This window comes from Aquila chrysaetos, chromosome 5 (assembly GCF_900496995.4).
Source record: "Aquila chrysaetos chrysaetos chromosome 5, bAquChr1.4, whole genome shotgun sequence".
Classification (NCBI taxonomy): domain Eukaryota; kingdom Metazoa; phylum Chordata; class Aves; order Accipitriformes; family Accipitridae; genus Aquila; species Aquila chrysaetos.
In genome coordinates this window covers 62934720-62959567 of record NC_044008.1, presented here as the reverse complement: position 1 = coordinate 62959567, position 24848 = coordinate 62934720, and the positions used below count along the sequence as shown (strand labels likewise).

The following is a 24848-nucleotide window of genomic DNA, read 5'->3' as shown; positions in this document are numbered from 1 at the left end:
AAGTTGCATATTATCTGCTTGGGCTTCCAATTGTTGTACTTGGGAATAGATGTGCCTATTTTATCTCTAGGTGATGCAAAAACAGCTCCAGACAGTTTTTCCTGTCTCCTGAAGTAGTTTTTTTATTTTTGAAGTGCTGTGCTGTTTTACTGCACATTATCTGTATTTCTGGTCTAAGTACTAAGCTAAGCACCATAACAGGAACCACTGCAAAGGGCAGTTGCAGTTGGACAGGACACACTATCTGGGAAGTCCCTAGTCAGCACACCAGCACATGGCTTCAAGCAACAGCAGGTAGGTTCAGAACAGAGCTGGAAGAAATACTTTCACCAAAATACATGGTTTTAGTTTGAATCAAGTCCTGTCCCGTATTAAATAGTAATAAAGGTAAAGAATGGTAAAGACAGAAGCAGAGGAGAGTGAAGGATGAAGCAAAGGTGGAGAAGACAAGAAATGGAGTACAGGGATGGGAAGAAAGGAGGAGAAAAAGACCATGAATCTTTTCAGTTTTGCTTGCAGAGATTTTGTTTCTTTCCCTTCGATGGAAAGTAGATCACGGGTTACCTGAGAACCAGCACTTTTCCCTACAGCTTCTCTGACTGCAGTTATTTTTCCCTTTGACAGATCGTGAAAATCAGTCTATCCTAATCACGTAAGTACATCTGTCACTTTGAACTTTGTCTCCAACAAAAACTGGGCAGATAATTCTTCACTCTGTGCTTTCATTCAACAGTGGAGAATCTGGTGCGGGGAAGACTGTGAACACGAAGCGTGTCATCCAGTACTTTGCAACAATTGCAGCGAGTGGGGACCTAGCGAAGAAGAAGGAGTCCTGGATGAAGGTGTGAGGAAGAAATGCCTGGCAGAGGGACAGTTTGGGATGTTATCAGCTTGTGGCTGTGGACAAACACTGGTGACAAACATTTACCTCAAAATATGAAATATCTTTTATTAGCCTCAGCCACTCTCTCAAAAGGCAGTAAGACCAGGGGCTGATAGGCAGTTAGGACCACAACAAATACAAGGCACCGGAGCTGCCACTGTCACTGCCCAGGTGTAGCTTCACCTGGACTGAAATCAGGTCTGGGGGATTGGTGTCCAGGAAGAATCATAAGTTCCAGTTTCTTCACACAGACCAGTCTGTCCCTGTGGCTGAGAGATGAGAGCTCTGTCCATGGGAGAAATTCTGAATAAGAGAAAAATGAATTATTTACCTTTTACACACAGTACTGGTTCTTGGCACTGTAGTCAAGAAGATGCTGTAGTAATGCTGTACAGCTGAAATGAAGGGCATGTGGTTGCGCATGTAATCAGGCGAGCTGCAATATAGTCACTTTTTCCTACCACAGAGCCCATGGTGTTTTTCAATAATTATTCAAACATTTTCGCAGGGTACGCTTGAGGATCAAATCATCAGTGCTAACCCACTGCTGGAGGCCTTCGGGAATGCCAAGACTGTGAGAAATGACAACTCCTCGCGTTTTGTGAGTCGTCATGTTTCTCTCTGCCCTCCTGCGTTCCTAATCCTGTTTGCCTGCTTGTTACTTGCAACTGGGAGCCACTGGGCTGGGAGAAATGTTCTTGCTGACAAATTTCTTGGTTGTTTGTCAGATGCCGATGTGTTTACAGCTGTTCCGTGCTCATAGCTGCGTGGGCTGCAACAAACTGTTCCCCTTTATCTATCTTTGAATATCTAAGATAATTCAGAGTGATTTGGAGATGCTGTCACTGAGATTCAAGAGAGAAAAACACTCTGGCATATTACCCTGGGAATGCTGCACTGACCGCTACCTTTTGTCTGTTTGCCAGGGTAAATTCATTCGTATTCATTTTGGTACCTCTGGAAAACTGGCCTCTGGTGACATTGAGACCTGTGAGTAAATGAGGGGGGCTTACTGCTTTAATAAAAAGTAAAGAGGAGCTTGAAAAATTTATATGTGCATACATATTACAGACTTGTTGGAAAAGTCAAGAGTTACTTTCCAGCTGAAAGCTGAGAGAAGCTACCACATCTTCTACCAGATCCTCTCCAATAAGAAGCCTGAACTGCTTGGTAAGGACAGCCATCACCTGGTGACATTTTACAGTAAAATCAATATGGGATACTTTTCCCTAAATATGCCAGCTCAGTGATGGAGGGTCCAGTGGCACATTCTGGCCTTGTACCATGTGTCACAAGCACCCAGCTTCCATTTTCGGCAGGTGCCTCAGGCTGTGCAAAGCACTGAAGCTTTGATCATATGCTTATTAATGTCATCCACTTTCCAGCATTAACAATGACTGGGTTACCAAAGCTGTACACAGCACTTTTATCTCTATATAATGGTGTCACGCTAGGGGTTACTCCACCTCCAATTTATCTGCCCTGGGTAAGTTCTAATGCAAACTGTGTGCAGGTGAGGTGTGGGGGTGGCTAATTTACTCTGCCTTACACCTTGCTGTTCTTGCTGGTGTGGAAATTCCAACTTATATGGGCCAGATCTGGTGAATAATCTTCAACAGAAAGGTGAGAAATTCCCTGGGTGCAGAATGACCAGATATCCTGATCTACAAACCATCTATCTGAATTCTTCATCATATGTGCAAAAGTTCTTCCTGTTTCCAGTATAGCCCCTCCAGCCTTTTCCCCCTTCCCACTGCCATGGCATACCCTACCCATGCCCTGCATCTGTCCCAAACCCTTTTGCCACACACTCGACTACTGCACTCATCCTTACTCCTCTCTGCCCATCCCTCCCAACTATCCACAGAGCATTTCCCAAGGTGGAGCTCCTACCACCATCCTCACACTATGTGCCCTCCTGACATTTACTACCTCCCTTTTCCCTTCCCAGAGAGACTGCTGTGTGCCAGGAGACTGCATATCTGTACAAGGACACAGACAGATTTATCTTCTTATGTATGGAGGGCTTCCTGTCCTGCACGCTGCACAACCCCACTGCACATCTGCACACCTTCCCTTCTCCTCTTACTCTGCCATAGGATTTAGGACTGAAAATGAATTGTGAATTTTGGCCTCAATTAGATGGAGATAAACACACATGTTTGTATTACTTATGTGCACCAGCACACAACACCAGTGGGTGCAAGGGTCATTCAGGATGGATTAGTATATGTCATGTATGATGATAAGCACGTATGAGTCTTACCTAAAAGTATCTTTCCTAAAAGCTGTTTCTTTGGATGGCCCTTGTTCCTTGTCTGCCAGTGCTGAGTGTTCGGCTCCTGGTTCACAGCATATTAAACTGGTAGGACTGAGAACCTGCCTGGGACTTTCTGCTCATCCAGTGGAACACAGATGAATGGCTTTACTCTGTCTTTCTTGTCTTTTAATAAAAACCCAAGAGTTTGGGGATGCAAAAGGAAAAAGAGCCTGTGAAACCTTGCTGAGCCATTGTTCCATTTTCATTGCCAGGATCTGTCTCTCACTCCTTCATTTGCTTTTCAGAGATGCTCCTCATCACAACCAACCCATACGACTACCCCTTCATCAGCCAAGGGGAGATTTCTGTGGCCAGCATTGATGACCAGGAGGAGCTTGTTGCCACAGATGTGAGTACATTTAGCAAGGAGACACAGTATCACTTTTACCATCACCACCATTATAATCAGCTGATCTATCTGGTGTGCAGGCAGCCATTGCCATTTTGGGCTTCAGCCCTGATGAGAGAATGGGGATTTACAAACTGACAGGGGCAATCCTGCACTATGGGAACATGAAGTTCAAGCAGAAACCACGTGAGGAGCAGGCAGAGCCGGATGGCACAGAAGGTAATACCTTCATGGCTTGGAGAGACATATTTTGAACTGTTTTCATACCATTTTTCACTAGAAATGCAAGGATTCTTCCAGGAAAGAAGCAATTGTTTCTTGATGAGCATAAAAAGGAGGTTCAACCTTCCACTTACCACGTCCTGTAGATTCACTTTCTGCATCCACTTTATTCCTGGTGGCTCTGCTGAAGGACCGTGTGCCTGGGACACGTTACTGTAGTGTTCACCAGTTTCTGGTAACACATCCAGACTTGTTTTGCTTGTGTGATATTGTGGAGAAGTGGCTCAAAGGGAAAAACACTCTGTTGTCCCATCACCAATGCATTCACTGGTTTTACCACACCTGTTGGGGCTGCCATAGCCACTCAATCATGAGGACCAGCCCTGCAAGACTATTTGGAAAAGTAAATGAGAATGTTGGTCAAGCTTTGTGAATAGAGTAAAGCCAACCAGTGTGCCAGGTTTCAGAGTGAGCTCTGGCTAGCTCCAATGCATTCTGTCTGTCCCAGCTAAGAAGAATGTCTTTCAGCTTTTTTTATTGTTTTACAGAAGCTGACAAAGCAGCATACCTGATGGGCCTGAACTCAGCAGACTTGCTAAAAGCTTTGTGCTATCCCCGGGTCAAAGTGGGAAATGAATATGTCATGAAGGGCCAAACAGCAGATCAGGTGAGTGTCAGGGAACAGCAGGGACTGTCCTGTCCCTAAGGGACAGGAGTGGGTGCAGGTCACAGCTGAGGATGGTCAGGACCATTAAGGCCTATTAGTGTACTTTGTGGGCTGACTGTATCTGTGCATGGTGGAGGGGCATTTTATTCTGAAGATGCACGAGCAGTGCCCTGACACAGCTGTGTGAACCATCTCCCTGCAGGTGCACCAGGCAGTGAATGCCATTTCCAAGTCAGTCTATGAAAAACTCTTCTTGTGGATGGTGATGCGCATCAACCAACAACTGGATACAAAGCTGCCAAGACAGCACTTTATTGGGGTCTTAGACATTGCTGGCTTTGAGATTTTTGAGGTTTGGTTTTAAATAGCACTCTTAGACTTCTGGCTGTCTTTAAATGCTTTTTTTCCTTTTGTTTGACTTTTCCAACCTTTCCTTCTCCTCACCCCAATGCAGCCCTCAAGAACAGGGCAAATGTCTCTGAAGCTGCTTCTGCCTTTGTAGAGTCATCACCCACTTTGTAAGAGAAAAGAAACGACAGAAGCATAGCCATGAAGCTGCTGTCTCCCTCCCCACAGAATCTGTATTTAGTGACATTAGGGTCACCCAAAAACATCGCCAATGCAGGCTACATCAACCATGTGCTGCACAGCACAACTTTTCTGTAAGCCTGGACAACCTGTGATATATTCTTTATGCTATTATCAAAACTCTTCAGGGATAGTCTGGCTGACCTTGCCTTGACATCTCTATGAAATAAATTGATTTGAGTCAGTTTAACAGTATTAACACATTTACTCAAATATTAGTTCAACAGCTTTGAGCAGCTGTGCATCAACTTCACCAATGAGAAACTGCAACAGTTTTTCAACCACCACATGTTTGTGCTGGAGCAGGAGGAGTACAAGAAGGAAGGAATTGAGTGGGAGTTCATTGACTTTGGGATGGACCTGGCTGCTTGCATTGAGCTTATAGAAAAGGTGAGTTTCTTGTGCAGCTTGTGCAATCACACAAATCATATTTGGAAGGGGTTCTCGAGAGTGTTTGCACTGAGTGCCTTCAATACAATCTCTGTGAAGCTTCCAGGTCTCCTTACCTCCTTCCTTCCTTTAAACATAACCCTTCTCATTAATTATCCACTGACTGGAAATGCATTCTGCTTTCTAAAAAGACGTTGCTTTTATTTCTCTGTTCTTTCTTTCTTCGAGATCATTATAAATTGTCAATTCATTGTCATATTTACCCCAGTTGTCTTCTGTCTTTGCATATTGGTTCCTCCTCAGATTTTCTACTCAGTTAAATTCAAATGTTAGAAAGCTTCACCTCTGCTTGCTTTTTGCTCCTTCTGGATAAGGAGAAGTCACTACTGTATTCCAAGAAGTTACTGCACAGTTTTTGCTTGGCTTGCTTTGTTTTCTATCCAATGTCTGGGTAGTTCAAAACTCTTATTTATGAAAATCTGGTGCTTTTGAATATCTTGCCAACTGTTCACAGAAAATCTTGCTTACCTGCTCCTCCCAAGCTAATTCTCTATAAAATACCTCTAGTACTTTAATTTTAGCATTTCTTTCACTCCATATTATTATAACTTGAATTCATCTTATTTGAAAACACCTTGTTTCTATTCAGCCTATGGGTATCTTCTCCATCCTGGAAGAGGAGTGCATGTTCCCCAAGGCAACTGACACCTCTTTCAAGAACAAGCTCTATGACCAGCACCTGGGCAAGTCAAGCAACTTCCAGAAGCCCAAGCCTGGCAAAGGCAAGACTGAGGCCCACTTCTCCCTGGTGCACTATGCTGGCACGGTGGACTACAACATCACTGGCTGGCTCGAGAAGAACAAAGACCCCCTGAACGAAACTGTTGTGGGGCTGTATCAGAAATCATCTACGAAAATTTTATGCAATCTTTATGCCACCTTTGCTTCCATAGATGAAGGTAAGATCAGAGGATTACGCTTCCTGTCTGGTTTTTCCAACTGTAGCTATCACCTGACTTGAATCAGTGTTGAGTCAGTATTCGTGCTTTATGTATTAGATGCACAATTATAATGCTGTCAAAGGGATCTACAGCAGTACCTCAGTTGGACTGTCATCTCATTTTCCAGCTGCAGGTGGTGGTATTATGAAGAAAGGAACCAAGAAAAAGGGCTCTTCCTTCCAAACTGTCTCTGTACTCTTTCGGGTAGGTGTGTTCTCTGGCCCATCATGGGCCAGCTGCAGAAGAATGCCGAGAAGGCAGTCCTGTCAGACCTGCCTGCACTAGTTCACCATTCCCACTTTCTCTGTTGCCATATGATACTGTGGAAAGTTAGCTTTGGGATCTGGTAAAAGTTAGGTTGAATTCTGCTTTGCTGATGAGGTCCAATGGGATGATGGTGGAGAAGGAGAGTCATGCGCTTTGATCAGGTTGCACAGTTCTTGGCTTTGACCTTTGGTGCTAACAGCATCCTTCCCTTATTTGGCTGTAATTGGCTTCTTCCAGGATGTGTCTCTCTGAGTACAGGGCATTGTGTGGCAACCAGTGCCTTGCAGTCAGTGTGGGTAACACAAATTACATCTTGCAGCCCCTTGATGGTGCTGTGGCACATCTATATCCTGGGGCCAGGAACAGGCTCAGCCCTTCCTGGCAGGATGAGGAGTGCAGCATCCACCTGGCTGTGACATGGGCCATACTCAGAGTATGTCATTATTGTATGAGATGACTGAAGAAATGCAATGCTAACAAAAACTATCCTGCAGAGCAGATGACTTATGATGTCATAGACAAACATTGATTTTGTGGCTCAATTCACTTTTAAATATACATAACTAATGTATCTAAGTAATAAAAACAAGAAATCAACTCATTCATTCATTTCATCAAAAGTTTGTTTGATCAAGAAAGACCACTATTGGTATCCTGGAATATCATTCATTTCTTTCCATCCTTGGCCTGTTTAATAGCTCTTATGATTAGCTTCTAACCACTAAGGACATATTTTCATTTTAAGATAGGAGGAAAGTTGTATCTACTGTTAGTAGCCATTTACTTTGCTGATGCCTATACAGGATTGTAGAATATCCACTACAGAACTAAGGAAAAACTTCTGAATTTTTATTTTTTGTCAGAGTCAAATCATATTGACAATATTTGCATTATGTCTTGAAGTAAGGTAGAGATTGCAAATGATCTCTTTTTTACAGGAAAATCTAAATAAGCTGATGTCCAACTTGCGAACAACTCATCCTCATTTTGTGCGTTGTATCATTCCCAATGAAACAAAGACCCCAGGTAATTTGTAAAACTTAGATTAGAAATTGGCAGAAAGACCAATTGACCAATGCTAGAAAAATCAGTATATCCCAATGTTGCTCTGTCATAGGCCTGATGGATCACAAGCTTGTTCTACACCAGCTGAGATGTAATGGTGTTCTGGAAGGCATTCGAATCTGCAGGAAAGGATTTCCTAACAGGATATTATATGGGGATTTTAAACAAAGGTCTGTAATAACATTCTTGTGTTTGGATGGAGCCCAATTCATTTGACAGAAGAGTCATGCTAAACAAGTCAATGATATAGTTCTTAGGAAAAGACTATTTTAATATTTAACAGCTATGGAAAGTAAGAAGATGTATCTAATAGGAGGGTCTGTGTGGGCAGTGCCCACCCAAATGCCTTCCTGAATACCGTATACCAAAACCTATTTTCATTTCATTCATGTTCATCTGAATGTTTGGGTATTCTTTGCTAAAATTCTCAAATTTGACATAAGCTTATTTCAGCAAGAATATGGAGGGTAGTCTATACTACATTCTATATTTAACCACTATCTAGTAGACATTTGAAGAATGTTGTTTAAATAATTAGAACTAGAATGATTTTACTGAAAGGAAATTGTGTTAAACCTGATACTACTTTTTTGGTGAAATTAGAAGCTTGACTGGCAAATGTAGCTACATTAACAAAACAGACTTCAGTAGGACATCTAAATGAGTTCCACATTGCACTCTGATTTTGTATGGGGCTGACATTCTATATGCTAACATTTCTACAGCACCTTAGCTACATTAATTTATAGATAAAAAAACCCACAACCAAAAAATTTGCCATGCAAATAAGACATTTATAAAGGGTTGCTAAATTTAGGGCAACCCAGCTGGGTTCATCTGCTTGTTGTATTTGAAAAAAGGCAAATGTAGGGTCAGATCTCTAAGAACAAAGGAAGTACACCACACTTACAGCACTGAACAGGGTATCCTGGAGAGCAGGGACATTGAAAAGGGCAGAAGTGGCATTTTGGGCACTAACTGAAGAAGACTTCCCAAGGCAGTGATGTGGGTGGGCAGATTTGTGTATGGGTAAAGAGAGGCATGCTGAAAAGAATAGGGGGTGGAATAATCTTTCAGCGTAGGATTAGGAAGTCCGTTGCTAGACACTGTGTCTAATTCTGGTTTACATACTTAATGAGGAATGCAAGAAGCTGAATATGGTTCAGAAAAGAGCTGCAGGATAAACGTGAACTCGAGTGCAGTGAGAGATTTAAATTGAACTATTTAACTCATGAAATTGTATGTTAACAGATGATTTGTTTGTGGTGTAGAGAACCTACAGGTGTAAAGATTTCTGAATTTGCAGGAACCTGTCGTCTAAAAGACAGACTTAAAGCAAGAGTCCAAGGGTGGGACCTGAAAAAGTATGTTGTCAAGGTAGAAATGAAGTATACCTTTCCTACAGTGAGGTTGAATAGCTTACCTGGGGCACTCTCAAGGTTTGAAGGATTCAAATGAGATTGAAATTTCTTTTTTTTTTTTAAAAAAAGAACTAGATTAATCACAAGATGAGGGCTGGATGAACAAGGCACTGGGAGGACTGTGTGCCTGTGTTATACAGGAGGTCAGATTAGATAATTGCAGCAGTCCCTTTATTCTTAAAATCCATTCATTTTTTTAATTTACAGCTAAGCCAGTGAGCTGGCCCCCTAGATTAGCGTAAATGACTGTGACACAGATGAGCAGAGTCTCTCAGGTCCAGAGAACAGACTGTCCATGCCCTCAGTCTCAGTGAGGGCTGTAACACATGCTGGGAACCTACTGAACAGACCTGCTTCTTACTAGTTTGCTATTTAAGGCTGGAGATGTGAGTCAGACTCAGTCTTCCTCTGTATCTTCAAAGTGACAGCTATTCTTGTAGCATCCTGTGCACTAAAATGATACCAATGGTTAAGCTTTTTTCCTTTATTTTATCAGATACCGCCTTCTGAATGTTGGTGTCATTCCAGAAGGACAGTTTATTGACAGCAAGAAGGCGTGTGAAAAGTTGCTGTCTTCCATTGAAATAGATCATACTCAGTACAAATTTGGACACACTAAGGTAAACATTTAATTTTTCCACACAATGACAAATCATTCATTGCATTAAAATATGAGCCAAGCAAGGACTGATCTCTGTTCTTTGATTGCAGGTGTTCTTCAAGGCAGGTTTGCTAGGTGTCCTGGAGGAGATGCGAGATGATTGCTTAGGACAACTGATCACGCAGACACAGGCTTTATGCAGGGGATACCTCAGGAGACTTGAATTGAAAAGAATGTTAGACCGAAGGTGTGTGTCTTCTGTGAGGTCTGGTTTCTCAAAGATGTGCTTTTTTCACAGTACTGATGAATCACTTTGATTTCAGGGAGTCCATCTTCTGCCTCCAGTACAACATCCGTGCATTCATGAACGTCAAGCACTGGCCCTGGATGAAGTTGTACTTCAAGATAAAACCCCTCTTAAAAAGTGTGGAAACTGAGAAAGAAATGGCCATGATGAAGGAAGACTTTGAGAGAATGAAAGAAGAACTGGCTAAATCAGAAACCAAGAGGAAAGAACTGGAAGAAAAAATGGTGATGCTGGTGCAAGAGAAGAAGGACCTGCAGCTGCAAGTACAAACTGTACGTAATTTTAAACCATTTTTGGCTCCTCAGATTACATCAGTTTTGCCTGAGCGTTCAGGAAAGGGCTGAATGGAAATTCTGTTATTTCATGTTCCAGTTGCATAATGAGCAGGTGATTTCTGCAAGTGTCAGTTCTAACGTGTGACAATGAAACACACTTCTGTTTTCTATAAAAAGGAAAATGAAAATTTGGCTGATGCTGAAGAAAGATGTGACCAGCTGATCAAAACAAAATTCCAGCTGGAAGCAAGAATAAAGGAGGTAATGGAAAAACTGGAGGATGAAGAGGAGATAAATGCTGATCTGGCAGCCAGAAAGAGGAAACTGGAGGATGAATGCTCTGAGATGAAGAAAGATATTGATGACCTTGAGTTAACACTGGCCAAGGCTGAAAAGGAAAAGCATGCCACAGAAAACAAGGTACTTTTTATTTCTGCTATTTTCATGTTTAATAATAGTTGCTCTGTCTATATATAGGATGTAAAGGTGCAGTCAACTTGTGTTGTATAAGGAAATCTATGGGCCTGGTATTAAATTTGATCACCTCCATTGTGCAGGAAAACCAACCCATAAGCATACAAAAATGCATTAAAATGAAAGTTCAGAATTGCTTTGTGACTTCAGAAGGGTTGATATATAAGCAGAGAGATTGTATAGTTTAACCATATAATGCAACTAATTAAGTCTCTTTGGTAGTCTAGCAATGAGTTTATTGCCTTTGTGTGATCACTAGCCTATATAAAAGCCAAAATTATTAGTGACCTGCACGTATTTTGCCTTATAATAGGTTAAAAATCTAACTGAAGAAATGACAGGTTTGGATGAGACTATTGTGAAGTTAGTCAAGGAGAAGGCGGCCCTGCAAGAAGCCCACCAGCAGGCACTGGATGACCTGCAAATTGAGGAGGAAAAAGTTAATACCCTCACCAAAGCTAGGATCAAGCTGGAGCAACAAGTGAACCATGTGAGCATGTTGGACACAAGGAGAAGGGGCAGATTCTTCAGTTGTTCCGTCGGTCATCTTTATATATGCTTGTTACAGGTTGAAGGATCTTTAGAACAGGAAAGAAAAGTTTGTATGGATCTTGAACGAGCAAAGAGAAAGCTTGAGGGAGACTTGAAACTTGCCCAGGAAACCATAATGGATCTGGAGAATGATAAACAACATTTAGATGAAAAATTAAGGAAGTATGAGAAAAAAAAATTAGTGACATTTATTATTTGTTTTTAACTGGACATATTTTCTTTTTATTAAAAGAACATTTCCTTCACAGGAAAGACTTTGAATTTAACCAGATGCAAAATAAAATTGAGGAACAGCAGAGTTCAGGTATTCGATTGCAGAAGAAGATCAGAGAATTGCAGGCAAGTGAATTTATGTAACTACTTCATCATTACTGTTTGCTTGTTTAAACTGTAGTAGTGTTGAATAATGCTTGACCACAGTTGGTAACTGATAAAATCTCTGACCCAGTCACAGTAATTACCTTGTTACATTGCAATAATTTTCTCCACACAACAGAAAGCTGTGAGCTAAAGTTAGTATGAGTTGATCCATAGGTCTTTTTCTGTTGGTAAGCCTTTGCCTACAATGGCAAAACAGTAAAATTCAGAGGGACTTTGTTTTATTGATAGTCTCTGAAACAATGAGCTTGGTATTCTACTATGACAGTTACATGTTAACCTAAGCATTGAATTATCTGTTCCCTTATTAATTCCTGATGTGCTATTTCCTTGTTATATAGGCCCGTGTTGCAGAGCTGGAAGAGGAGACTATGAGTGAGAAAGCGATGCGGGCAAAAGCAGAGAAGCATTGTGATGAGCTGGCTAATGAACTTGAGGAAATCAGTGGAAGACTTGAAGAGGCTGGAGGAGCCACCAGTGCTCAAAACGAACTTAACAAGAAGCGTGAGGCAGAATTTCAGAAGATGCGCCGTGACCTCGAAGAGGCCACGCTGCAGCACGAAGCCACAGCTGCCGCCCTGCGGAAGAAGCACGCGGACAGCACAGCTGAGCTTGGGGAGCAGATCGACAACCTGCAACGAGTGAAGCAGAAGCTGGAGAAGGAGAAGAGTGAGCTGAAGATGGAGATTGATGACTTGGCCAGTAGTACAGAGACCATTACTAAGTCCAAGGTGTTTCTTTATAAGTGAAATACTTTAATTGGTAATATTCCTGTCTGGTGAGAATTCAGTGCAATACAAACACACGTACACAGATTCCACTTTCTTACTGTCTTTCAGGCTAATCTGGAAAAAATGTACCACACCCTGGAAGACCAGATGAGAGATATGAAAGCCAAATTTGAGGAAAACCAGAGAAATATGAATGAGATGGTGATACAAAAAGCCCAGCTCCAGACAGAGTCCGGTAAGGAAGGCACAAAGATCTGCTGAGGGGATATTTTTTCCCTTCAGTAGCAGAGGGACCCTCTAACGTGTACCATGAGTGAGACCTAATTGTTCCCAAGGTGTGTATTCTACTTCCAGACTCATTGGTACAGGCACAGACAACATTAGAATAAATCAAATGAAATGAGTTCATGAGTGACACTTTGAAGTTCATATGCCAATTGCAAACATTATTTGTTTGGGTAAATAATTTCCAGAATGATGTGACACAGCTCACTTATTCCATGCAGGGGACTGGGAATTTGGGGCAGTCCCAAATGATTTGAGCAACCTGTTAGAACTGCGCTTTCTCCTCCAAGAGTGCACATGTTCACTGTGTGTACAGTATCTGTGTGTGTGCTACCTTCATGAAGCTTGTTACTGCTCCCACGCAGACTTCTTGGAACGGTGTGAGTGACGAGTGTGAATGCTCCTTGGTCTGGTTGACTACAAGACATCTCAAATTAAAATGCCACTAAATTGGCTTAAAGTAACCTTCTGAATTTTAGGGATTATACACAATAGCAGATCAGGGAGTGCTGGCATATAAATAGCAGCTGAGCTATAGGGCTATACCTGCTATGAAAACCCTTTTAATGTGAATTTATATGAATTTATGGGAATGAGCTCTATAGGCACATCTGTGCATGGATGGAGATATAGTTACAAGGAAACAGCAGACCACAGAGGGCATAGCATGTGAAAGTCTCCCAAAATCTGGTAATCTCTGGAGGCTAGTGGTCCTGATGAACCCACAAGAACTGCCAAACTCAGAACACCAAGACCTGCCAAATCAGCCCAGGGCTTTTGGCAAACACCAACATCAACAATGGGTTGTATAACTGGGACCAACCACATCCAAGAGGGTGGTGGCTGCCATATGCAAAGACTACAGGATTGATTATACATACCACCTGATGAAAACAGGTGCCCCTGAGGGTCTTTCTGACCAAGCACTGGCCTGTCAGTTTTATCCTCTGCTTCTGAGCAGAGAACTGGGGTTGGCCTTCCAGGTGTTGCTCCTACTAGGGAGGTACGGGTGAATGTGTGTATGAGTGAGCTGTGAAGACATATGTGAATGTGCTGTGTTCAGATTGCCTGGCATTAATAACAGCTCAAGGCTAATAACTGTAGCAACTTAATTAATAAAAGGTGTTTAAACAAATACTGGTTGTGATCTGTGACTCCCCCATCTCTATCTCTTATCAAAGAAAAATGAATTTACAATACCTTTTGATGGAGAATGTCATGTGGGAACACACAGACCATAACCAAATTCTTTCTTCTTCTGAATGATCTTTCTGAAGTGATCATGCTTGCAAAATCTTTCTATAAATCTGACCAGTTTGTTGTAATGTCATTGTGCATAGTGCTCAAGGGGAATCTTAGAATGAAATTGAAAGCTTGAGAAAAAATCTAAAATGGCTCAGGAAAAGTCTGAAAAAGACAATATTGGAGGGCTACAAGAAGACTCAAGAATGCTAGAGATGACAGCATGGGCTATAGGCACCTCTCCAAGAAGGGAGAGAGGTGTTACTTCAGCCCACAGGACACAGGGTGATGTAGAATAAATGTTTTCCAGTTATTGTAAAGCTTATGAAGTGAAAATTTAGGATATACCTTTTGTATCACAGGACCAATTACAGGAAGCTTCTAAAGCATTTTGTGTCAGTTGAGCCAGTGTGACAGCATAAAATCATACTGCTTCAGCATGAAAATTGTGTTTTAAAAGAAACAAGTAAGCAAATTTTCTAAAGCAAATTTGTTTCTAGAAAAAGAGTATCATCTAGTGGCTCAGAAATGTAATAAGGGATACAATTGGAATTAGAGAATCAGGTGAATTTAGAAAAACAAAAACAACAGAAGCATTTTGAATAATTAAAATATACTGTGCAATAGGTCACCCCAGAGCAAGGGAGAGCTCCAAAGGGACCTGATCATAAAAAATGTGAAAGTAAAATTAGATACTTGCAAAAAAGCAGATTGGGATGCAAAAATGAAAAAGAGCTGCTGATCTGCAGGAAGTGATGAAGAATTAGAATGGGAGTGTTTTGGTTTAACCCCAGCCAGCAAGTAAGCACCACACAGCCACTCGCTCACTTCCTTCCCCATCCCAGTGGGATGGGGAGAATTGGAAAAAAAAACAGTAAAACTCATGGGTTGAGATAAGAACAACTTAATAACTAAAGTAAAATAAAATATAAAACTAACAACAACAATAACAATAATAATAGTAATGAAAAGGAATATAACAAAAAAAAAACCCCAAGAAAAGACAAGTGATGCACAATGCAATTGCTCACCACCTGCTGACTGATGCCTGAGCAGCAATCTGCCCCTTCTGGCCAACTCCCCCCAGTTTATATACTGAGAAGTTCTATGGTATGGAATATCCCTTTGGCTAGTTTGGGTCAGCTGTCCTGGCCATGGTCCCTCCCAGCTTCTTGTGCACTTGCTTGCTGGCAGGCCATGGGAAACTGAAAAATCCTTAACTTAGGATAAGCGCTACTTAGCAACAGCTAAAACATCAGTGTGTTATCAACGTTATTCCCACACTAAATCGAAAACACACTGTACCAGCTACTAAGAAAATTAACTCTATACCAGCTGAAACCAGGACAGGGAGTCACGAGAAAACACTTATTGGGATAATACATATGAATGGAAAAAAGAAGAGGAGGTGGTAATAGCAGCATATACAATGACTACTACCACCATCCCATGACAGAGAGGTACTGCAGATCAAACTAGTCTTGTTGCATTAAAAGAAATGACACCAGAGGATGTAAGACAGCTGCAGATCTTGGGCCCATACAGTTGTGGGTTGGACTGTGGCACTTTTAGAATCTGCTGCAAAAATTTAATAAAGTAGGAATGAAATAAGTAAACTGAGTAGCCTTTGTGCTACACCAGCTCTTAGCCAGGTTAAACATAATGCACCAAGGGATCATTCTATGGCCTCCTTGATGACTGCCTTAAGTCAAATTGTCCAACAGATAGGTAAGGCAAAAATGGCATTGGCAGCACTAATATTAATCCATAAGTTGGGAGATGATGGGGAGTTGCTTAAATATGGGCAGGACAAAATGCAATGTGCCAGTCACCCAGTCCTGATGGAGCACAAGTAGCTCTGGTCCTCTGGCAGCAGCAGTGATGAATCAGGTCCCTTGTAGCACTGGGTGCCCAAACACACTGCACTATATATTGCAAATGCCTGTGTGGAAAAAAGTAGGGAAACCTACCTGGAATCAGTTGTGGAGATAGTACAGAATATTACTAAGTATTATGAAGTGAGTTTAGGAGAAATGAAAGAAAAGGGAAAAAGAGGAAAGTTCCCTATGTGGGCCAAGCATGACCAGAGACTTACAGTAACACAGCAGATGCAGAGCAGAGGAGGTTTCCAGAGCAGGTGAATAAAGAAAGGAGAGGTCAAGTAAACATTGATAACAAGGGTAGGAAAGCAGAACAAATTGACTAAACCTGTGCAAAGCGGTGGAGAGTCTTGAAGTGTTTAGTAGAAGATGCGGTGAAAAGGAATGGGAAGAAAACACAGAACAACCTAGAAAGAGTGATACAACTTAAAGGGAAACATCTAGACCTAGAGACAGGATTGCCAGTTTCCCTAATGTTCTTTTAAAAAAGGAAGTCAGTATAGAAAAAATTTAGAAGGGATAACAAGAAAGGAAAGAGAAAGGAGGGTTTGAAATGGTAGAGAAGCTAAGTACTATGTGCTTAAGTAGTTAAAGCTGAGAGAATTGTGGTTTAAGCATGTGTATGTGGAAGTCTGAATGAACAGTAAAACTCATGATCAAAGCAGAATAGAATAACGTTGAAGGAGATAGAATAGGTAAGTGTTGCAGGAGACTTACATCTGTCTCATAATTTCATTACTAAACCCTGCATTATGCTAAGAGTAAAGATGACATGCTAAAAAAATATATGCGATGAGGACGGTAAAATAAGAATGGTAAAAGTATATCCATAAAGGTAACAACTGCTAAGGTAAACAACATTGTGTGATTCGACTTGTCTGTTACTGATTGTTATTTATATATGAATGTTTTCAGGATGCTTAATCTGGACAGTACTGGAAACTTGTCTTTTCTTGTCACAGGTGAACTAAGCCGTCAGCTCGAAGAGAAAGAAACCATAATATTGCAACTGTCCAGAAGCAAGCAGGCAATTACACAGCAAATAGAAGAACTTAAAAGGCAGCTAGAGGAAGAGATCAAGGTAGTGTTAACTACTGAGCATGTGCTTCAAAATGTATTAGGGCCTCAGTTCATTTAAAGAACACTTTTGGAAGTTTGTAAGTATTGTTGCCTACAGTCTAACACAATAAAATTACTACTGGGCAGGATGTGTACAGTGAGCACTGTGTTTAAGTGCTTTGCTAAGGAGATCTTTGACACGTTAAAAGTGGTTTCAATTTTGGTGAATTTTTTCACATGTTTTTTAACTTTAATGCCATGGTCTATGTGAGTTCTTTTGCTTCTGTAGTCCCAGGAAAGAAAAGCTACAGCATATGCCAAGGTGAAAACATCAGTCTTGGTCTTTTCTAGTGGTAGAGCTGAGAAAAGTTGGTTGCAGCTGAAGATAGCTGCCTGAACACCTATAAACCTCTGGCTTTTTGTCTTCTGCCCATTCTGCAGTGACCATATTTTTAGTGTGCAAGGCCATGGGGTCACCTGCTGATCACAGCTAACATAAATACATGATATTATGGGTAATTTTTAGGCCAAGAATGCCCTGGCGCATGCCTTGCAGTCAGCACGCCGTGACTGTGACTTGCTCCGGGAACAATATGAGGAGGAGCAGGAAGCCAAGAGTGAGCTGCAGCGTGCCCTGTCCAAGGCCAACACTGAAGTGGCCCAGTGGAGAACCAAATATGAGATGGATGCTATTCAGCGCACGGAGGAGCTGGAGGAGGCCAAGTACGTGATACATGAGATGAACTGTCCAGATGTTATGTACGTTGTGCAGAACATAGACCTACTTTCAGCAGCCTGACCTAAATTATTTTATTGGGGTTTGCATATACACTTAATTAAAAAAATGACATCTGATATTGTACTTCTTAAATTATGTACATAATACACTGATTTTTTGAATTATATGCTTATTTTATTTATATTCCTTAAGGAAAAAACTTTCTCAGCGACTCCAGGAAGCAGGGCAGCAGGCAGAGAGTGTGAATTCAAAGTGTGCCTCCTTGGAGAAGATGAAGTTGAAGTTGCAGGGGGAGGTGGAGGATCTGACAGTGGACGTAGAGAGAGCAAACACATTGGCAGCTGCCCTTGACAAGAAACAGCAGAACTTCGATAAGGTGATAAGTGAGCACAGTATCTTTTAAGTCTAGCCTTCCTAGAAGGCCAAACTAATACTTCCTACTTAAGTCAATACTGAAATCAAGTTGAGTCTAATGGTTATAAGATCCTCTAGAGCGTGCCAATAGGAATTTGTCATGTTTTCAGAGACTGAGGTATTTATCTAGTGCAGAAAATAGCCACAAAAAAATTTAATATTTTCAGTACTAGCAGGAAATGAAACATGATGTCTTTCAGGTTGTGGCAGAATGGAAGGGAAAGTATGAGGAGAGCCAGCTGGAGCGGGAAGGTCTCTCTAAAGAATCGCGCTTGCTGAACACAGAGCTTTTCAAAGTGAAAAATGCCTGTGAGGAAACCTTAGATCAGCTTGAAACAGTCAAACGGGAAAACAAGACTCTCAAGCGTAAGTGTTTGGGTCTGGTTTCCCATTAGCTGTTCACAGTCCTACCACAACAAGGCACGCTCTGCAAGCATGCTTGTGTCTGCAGGAGGTACACTAAATTACAGGACTCTGTCATTACTGTTCTTTTCATTTTAATGGAGAATATAAATGTCTCACCAAAAGCTGTCAAGCAACTGTGACTAAAGTGACTAAGCTAATAAAGCAAATGTCCTGGCTCTCCATTATCTGCTGCAGAGACATAAGATCAAGGGCATTTAGGTGCCACTCCCAGATAAAGGTGGTGCCCTGAAGAGGCTTTACAGTTTATGAAAGTGAATTTTACAGATGCACTGTGGACATACAATGACAAGACCTGTAGTGTTATCCTGATGGCCTATCCAGAGCCATAAACACATGCAGGTGTCTTCCAGGCTGTCTGTAAGGAGGGCTATGAAACCACACCAATGCCCTCATGTTTATGTCATCCTGCATGAGTTGGCTGTATCTGTTTTTATCTGTACATACATATACATACACATATACAACTGTGTACACATGTACGTATGTGTATACATATGTATATAGGCAGGTATACAAAAAAGGTGTTGAGCACAGTCACAAAGCATAGAGTTCAACTTCTCTGGCTACCACAGGCTGATGTTATTCTTATCTCACAGAGGAAATAGCTGATCTGACTGAACAAATTACTGAAAATGGCAAAATGATCAGAGACCTTGAGAAAGCCAAAAAGCAAGCAGAAGTAGAAAAATCTGAGTTGCGGTTAGCTCTGGAAGAGGCAGAGGTGAGTTAGTTTAAATATTACTTGAAGAAGTAGAGAGCAGCCTGAACAGCTTTCTATTCTCTCTCCTGGGCAGTGGCTGTGTGCAAGTTTGATTGCCACAAACTTCAGGAAGTTGTGTGAAGTCACTGAGTAACATCACAATGATTATGTTCTCTGAAATGTTACTTTTGGGTTTGTTTTTTCCCTTTGTCTTTTAAAGGCAGCTCTTGAGCATGAAGAGGTCAAAATCCTTGGTGTCAACCGAGAACTGACTCAGATTAAATCAGAAATCAACAGAAAGATTGCTGAGAAAGATGAGGAGATCAGCCAGTTAAAAAAGAACCATCAAAGGACTGTGGAGACAATGCAGGGTGTTTTAGAAGCTGAGATCAGGAGCAGAAGTGAATCCTTAAGTCTGAAGAAGAAGATGGAGGGCGACCTGAATGAAATGGAGGTCCAGCTGAGCCATGCCAACCGCCAGGCTACCGAGGCACAGAAACACCTGCACAGCATCCAAGGAGTTCTCAAGGTCTTGGTTTACCTTTCTGGTTGATTTATTTTTAAGCACAGTACCTGAGAAATTCATTAGGACAAAAATTGGCTCTTCATATTTAGGACACACAGCTGCACTTGGATGATGCTCTCAGGACACAGGAGGATCTGAAGGAGCAGGTGGCCATGGTGGAGCGCAGAGCAAACCTGTTGCAGGCTGAAGTTGAGGAGCTACAGGCAGCCCTGGAGCAGACAGAGAGATCAAGAAAAGTGGCTGAGCAGGAGCTTTTGGATGCCACTGAACATATGCAGCTTCTCCATACTCAGGTAGTTTGCTTTGCTAAGACAGACATATTTTTGGGTCCAGAGATTCACAGAGTAAGAATGAATAGTAATTCTTGGTCTCTATGTGTAAGAGACCAAAGAGACACTCAAAGCCTCTCTTTTTCTCCTTCATAGAACACCAGCCTTTTTAATACAAAGAAGAAGCTTGAAAGTGATATGGCACAAATACAAACTGAGATGGAAGATATTACTAATGAAGCAAAAAATGCTGAAGAAAGAGCAAAGAAGGCAATCACAGATGTGAGGATATTATTGTGGGTTTTTTTTTCAAATTTTCAGGGCTTCCCAATGGCATTGCTGCTGGGAGTTACTGTAAATACTCTTGTCACAAGTTGGACAAAGAATCAGTCTGTGGGCCTGGTTGAAGAGGCTATGTGTCAGGGGAGGATTAGAGCAACAGGGAACTTGTCTTGATGACAGATGATTTACTGGGGCTGTTGACATCATAATGAACTAAACCCACATTTAGTCAGTCTAAAACAAATAACTTTCTTCTGTGCTGCGTGAAAATGTAAACCACAAAAAAATCCTGCAGTATTGAAACCAGTAAAGTGTCTAATGTATTTAAATATGTATCTTTTCAAAATCCTAGTTAAGAACTTTTCAAATGAGAATTATGAATTTCCATTCAAAATTGGTGCTATATCCTCCTGTGCAAGGCCAGTGAAGCTCAGCCAGGTGATAGGGCTGGTGTATCGTGGGACCCAACCTGCTAATAATTTTTGATGCATGGGACCAAACCAAAATCTTAACACTTAAAAACATTATTTGGAGTTAAAATAAAGGAAAACTTCTCCAGTTGCTCATGAAAATGAAAAAAAAAAAAAATTAGATCATTTGTATTCTGTTTGAATAAAACAGAAATAGAGCATTACAATGAATTATACACACACATATATATATTTATATAGATATATATAATTTCTAATGTTGTTATTTTATTCTCACATTTTTCAATTTAGACTTTTCAGGTATTTTGCTGCCAAAGCAATTTGTTGAATTTTACATTATTTGTAAGTAATGTCACTCAATAATTCACCAAAATGCTTAATTTGATTGTACAGGAATCAAATGTTTGACAGCAAAATATATCTTAGTTTTGTCTTAAATAGCATAAATTATTTTAAGCTATTTTCTGCTTTGTAACACTAGCCATCCAGGATATGATGGCAATAACAGGGCATGCACTAAGGCACAGCATGCAGACTCCATCACACTCCACGTGTGTTATGCAGAGAAGCCTTCCGGCTGTGCCATGCCCTACTCCCAAGTTTGCTGTGGTTCCTGCTGTACCCCACGGCTCCTGGGTGTCAATGAAGGTCACAGTAATGACCATACAGTGGGATAGAGCATTTATCCTTTCTGTTGTTCTAAGCTCCACGTGTGCAGCAAGGCAGATGTTTTCCCATCCTTTTTCCTACTATTTCCTATCATGTTTCTGCCACTGTCATGTCACAGAAAAAAAACAAAGCAGGAAATGCGGTGGCAGGAATGGTCAGCAGGAACCAGGAATAAATCCTCAAATGGTACACAGCCTGCACTGTTTCTTCCAGTTTCTTGTGTCATCTCCCTTCCAAGGCAGCCATGATGGCAGAAGAGCTGAAGAAGGAGCAGGACACCAGTGCCCACCTGGAGAAGATGAAGAAGAACCTGGACCAGACAGTGAAGAACCTGCAGCACCGTCTGGATGAGGCTGAGCAGTTGGCACTGAAGGGAGGGAAGAAACAACTTTTGAAGCTGGAGGCCAGGGTGGGTACCAGCACTGAACATGGGTGTCAAAGATACCTTTCTTCTTTGAGTCGTGTGTGAGGGCTCACGTCAATTGTTGATTGATTAACCAGATCCGAGAGTTAGAAGCTGAGCTGGAAGAAGAACGGAAACAATCTGCAGAGGCTATGAAAATTGCCCGCAAATATGAACGGCGTGTCAAAGAGCTTACTTTCCAGGTGGGTACAAATAGAAAGCAATTCTCCTGATGTTTTGTCTCCCAAGGACATATAATTGCACATTCCCTTTCCACAGAATGAAGAACACAGGAAGAACATGATGAGGTTACAAGATCTGGTAGATAAACTGCAGATGAAAATCAAATCCTACAAAAGACAAGCTGAGGAAGCTGTGAGTCACTAAACTGAAACGAATACTTATTTGCCATTTTCTAGGACTGTCAGTTTAAAAGTTGGCTCTGTGCTCTAGCATGTTGCCAGATGGTTTTTAGTTCCTTTTGTTTTGCCATTTCAGGATGAACAAGCCAATACTAATCTCTCCAAATTCAGAAGAGCACAGCATAAGCTAGAAGAAGCTGAGGAAAGGGCAGATATTGCTGAGAGTCAAGTAAACAAGCTCAGAGCTAAAACCCGAGAAGTCCCTTCTACAAAAGTAAGCCTTTTTTGCAGGAGGCAGGTGTGCAATTTGTACTGTTTGCTCAAGCAAGTCAGGCAGTAGATTTGTGCCTTGCTGGTGACTACAGCCACCATTAAGAAAGGACAGCTCTGGAAGGAAGGGACTTTGAAGAAAGGCTGAGAGGGTTGGGGTTCAGCCTGGAGAAGAGAAGGCTCCAAGGAGACCTTATTCTGGCCTTTCAATATATAAAAGGAGCTTATAAGAAAGACAGAGAAAGACTTTTTACCAGAGCCTGTAGTGACAGGACAAGGGGCAACAATTTTAAAGTGAAAGAGGGTAGGTTTAGCTTGGACATAAGGAAGAACTATTTTATGGTGAAGGTGGTGAGACACTGGAACAAGTTGCCCAGAGAAGTTGTGGATACCCCATCACTGGCAGTATTCAAGGTCAGGTTGGATGGGGCTTGGAGCAACCTGATCTAGTGAGAGATGTCCCTGTCCATGGAAGGGGTTTTGGACTAGATGATCTTTGAAGGCCCTTTCCAGCTCAAACCGTTCTGTGATACTATGATTTTATGACTCTGGCATTTCAGGCTCTGGTGCCGAGCATGAGCATTTTGGCTAGTTTCATCACATTAGTTTCAGATTTAAGAAACTGCCTCATAAAGTGAAAGTAATGAGCGCTAACCTAACTCTGAACATTCCTGAAACAACCTTCCTGTGAGCCTTAGGCAGAACTAACGTTCTGATTGAGAAATATGCAGCAGGACTGTGTCCTTAGCTGAACTTCCTGGGCAGTTGTCTATCTCCAACCCGAGACTGTTTGGTACAAGATCTAGAGCCTATTTTTCCTAGTGTCATCTGAGCAGTTGTAACATCTTTCGACTGCAATAGTCTAGCTCCATGGTTGGAGGTAAAATACCCTCAGTCTATGTTTTGGAAAAATTACTGGTGCCTAGAGCATGTATCCAGGAAATGGAGAACCTTGGCTCCAGGCTGCCTTCTGCTTACCCACAGCATCCTCTTACTCATACAGCATTTTAATTCTAGAAGAGACGCTATGGAGATCATGCTTTCTTCTGAAGTCTGTGGCCTGAGACTTGATAGATAATGTTGGTTTTTGCCAGAGGCTGGTGTATAACTTTCAGTGAGTCATTTAATGCCATGCTCCAATAAAAGGCTTTAACTCCTTAGTGCTTGTCAGGGTATCTTGCCAAGACCCCAGGGGAAGCACTTGGAAGGCTGAGTCCAGGTTCCTGAGCAAAGTCTCTAGATATGAGATTACCTTGTAGAGGGAATGCTGAATCTCTAATTGAATTGAAAGCCCGGACAGAGGCAAGATTTCAGATCTCTCCTGTTCGGCATCCCCAGGTAAAGGCAGGTTGAACATACTGACGATGGGCAACTTTCTCTGCAATATGCTATAGTTTCAGATCCTGCTTTGGGTTGCCTGATCCTGTGCAGTATATATGGAGCCTGAGCACCTGGCATGAGTTCTGGATTCTGCTCTGGGAGGCCTAAAAATTAAGCATTGCAATGCCTAAATCTTTTAATAGATCCAATGGATCAATACATCCTTTAACTCCCTTCCATGCTTTCCATTCACTTTTGGAAATGCTAGGATACTCCTTATCCCCGAGGATGGGTGTGGAGATTGTTAAAGCACTGCAACAGTAAAGTAGCACTTCAGAAAAGCCAACAGATACGTTTCTCCATTTCAACCCATCAGTCCGACAGCGTGACATTTGATGATGTGTGGTCTTAAGGGTTACAGACACGGCTACATTGACCTGGGCTCCACTTGCACATCCTAGCTGGATGGTGCATTGAGACAGATTATTTTAGGGACCAAAAGATTCATCTTGACATGTGTGGACTAAACAAAGCCTCTCCTTTCCAGGTGGTGATAGGAAGTGAAAAATGAGCTTCCTCTGGGATAACCAGAACTTACAGAAAGTATCTTTCCAGCTGTGGATTTGCAGTAGAGCTGCACTGGTAGGAAGTAATCTTCCATTCATAGAGAAAAACATTTTCTGTCACTCTGCTGCTGTACCAGTGTCAATAAAGTAGATATCTGCAACTTCACGTGCTCTGAATGTTGATGTTCAGATGAGAGTAATTTTCTTTCTAAAGTAAGCATAGTCAAAACTGTGGGTTCAAGTCTTAATGCTGCTATGACCATGTTTGAGCAATTTTATCCTGGCCTTAAAATCTAGGTGTTTGACAGGCTTCCTCCATACCTGCTGCTTGAAGGTAGATATCATGACCTTGTTAAATGAAGCTGAGAATAAACTACTGTATGAGCAGATGTGGTATGTCAAACATGCAATGTGAACAAAATTACAGCAGTCATGCTTAGTTTCACTGCTGTATCTTTGCATGGCAGAACAAGACTGGTCCAGCCTGTGAGCCCACAGCCACCTGTGTGCATGG

General features: G+C 41.7%; 1 protein-coding gene across 2 annotated transcripts in view; it reads left to right on the top strand.

Moving 5' to 3' along the window:
- LOC115342333 (myosin-3-like) overlaps positions 1-24495 on the top strand; it is a 28065-nt gene extending 3570 nt beyond the window's left edge. The window contains exons 5-40 of one of the 2 annotated variants that reach the window (XM_030016465.2): positions 625-652; positions 734-842; positions 1392-1484; positions 1810-1873; positions 1955-2053; positions 3449-3552; positions 3633-3771; positions 4323-4441; positions 4644-4793; positions 5249-5419; positions 6069-6378; positions 6548-6624; positions 7626-7713; positions 7805-7922; positions 9670-9793; positions 9885-10021; positions 10098-10353; positions 10534-10776; positions 11144-11320; positions 11399-11544; positions 11631-11721; positions 12102-12491; positions 12600-12726; positions 16861-16979; positions 17484-17680; positions 17889-18072; positions 18311-18476; positions 19133-19257; positions 19457-19765; positions 19852-20055; positions 20188-20313; positions 21652-21822; positions 21915-22019; positions 22096-22191; positions 22315-22452; positions 23452-24306. In XM_030016465.2, coding sequence (XP_029872325.1) covers positions 625-652; positions 734-842; positions 1392-1484; positions 1810-1873; positions 1955-2053; positions 3449-3552; positions 3633-3771; positions 4323-4441; positions 4644-4793; positions 5249-5419; positions 6069-6378; positions 6548-6624; positions 7626-7713; positions 7805-7922; positions 9670-9793; positions 9885-10021; positions 10098-10353; positions 10534-10776; positions 11144-11320; positions 11399-11544; positions 11631-11721; positions 12102-12491; positions 12600-12726; positions 16861-16979; positions 17484-17680; positions 17889-18072; positions 18311-18476; positions 19133-19257; positions 19457-19765; positions 19852-20055; positions 20188-20313; positions 21652-21822; positions 21915-22019; positions 22096-22191; positions 22315-22452; positions 23452-23526 — 5375 coding nt within the window. In that variant the 3' untranslated portion in view covers positions 23527-24306. The other variant, XM_030016464.2, reaches the window with a different exon arrangement.
- The last annotated feature ends 353 nt before the right edge of the window (positions 24496-24848 follow it).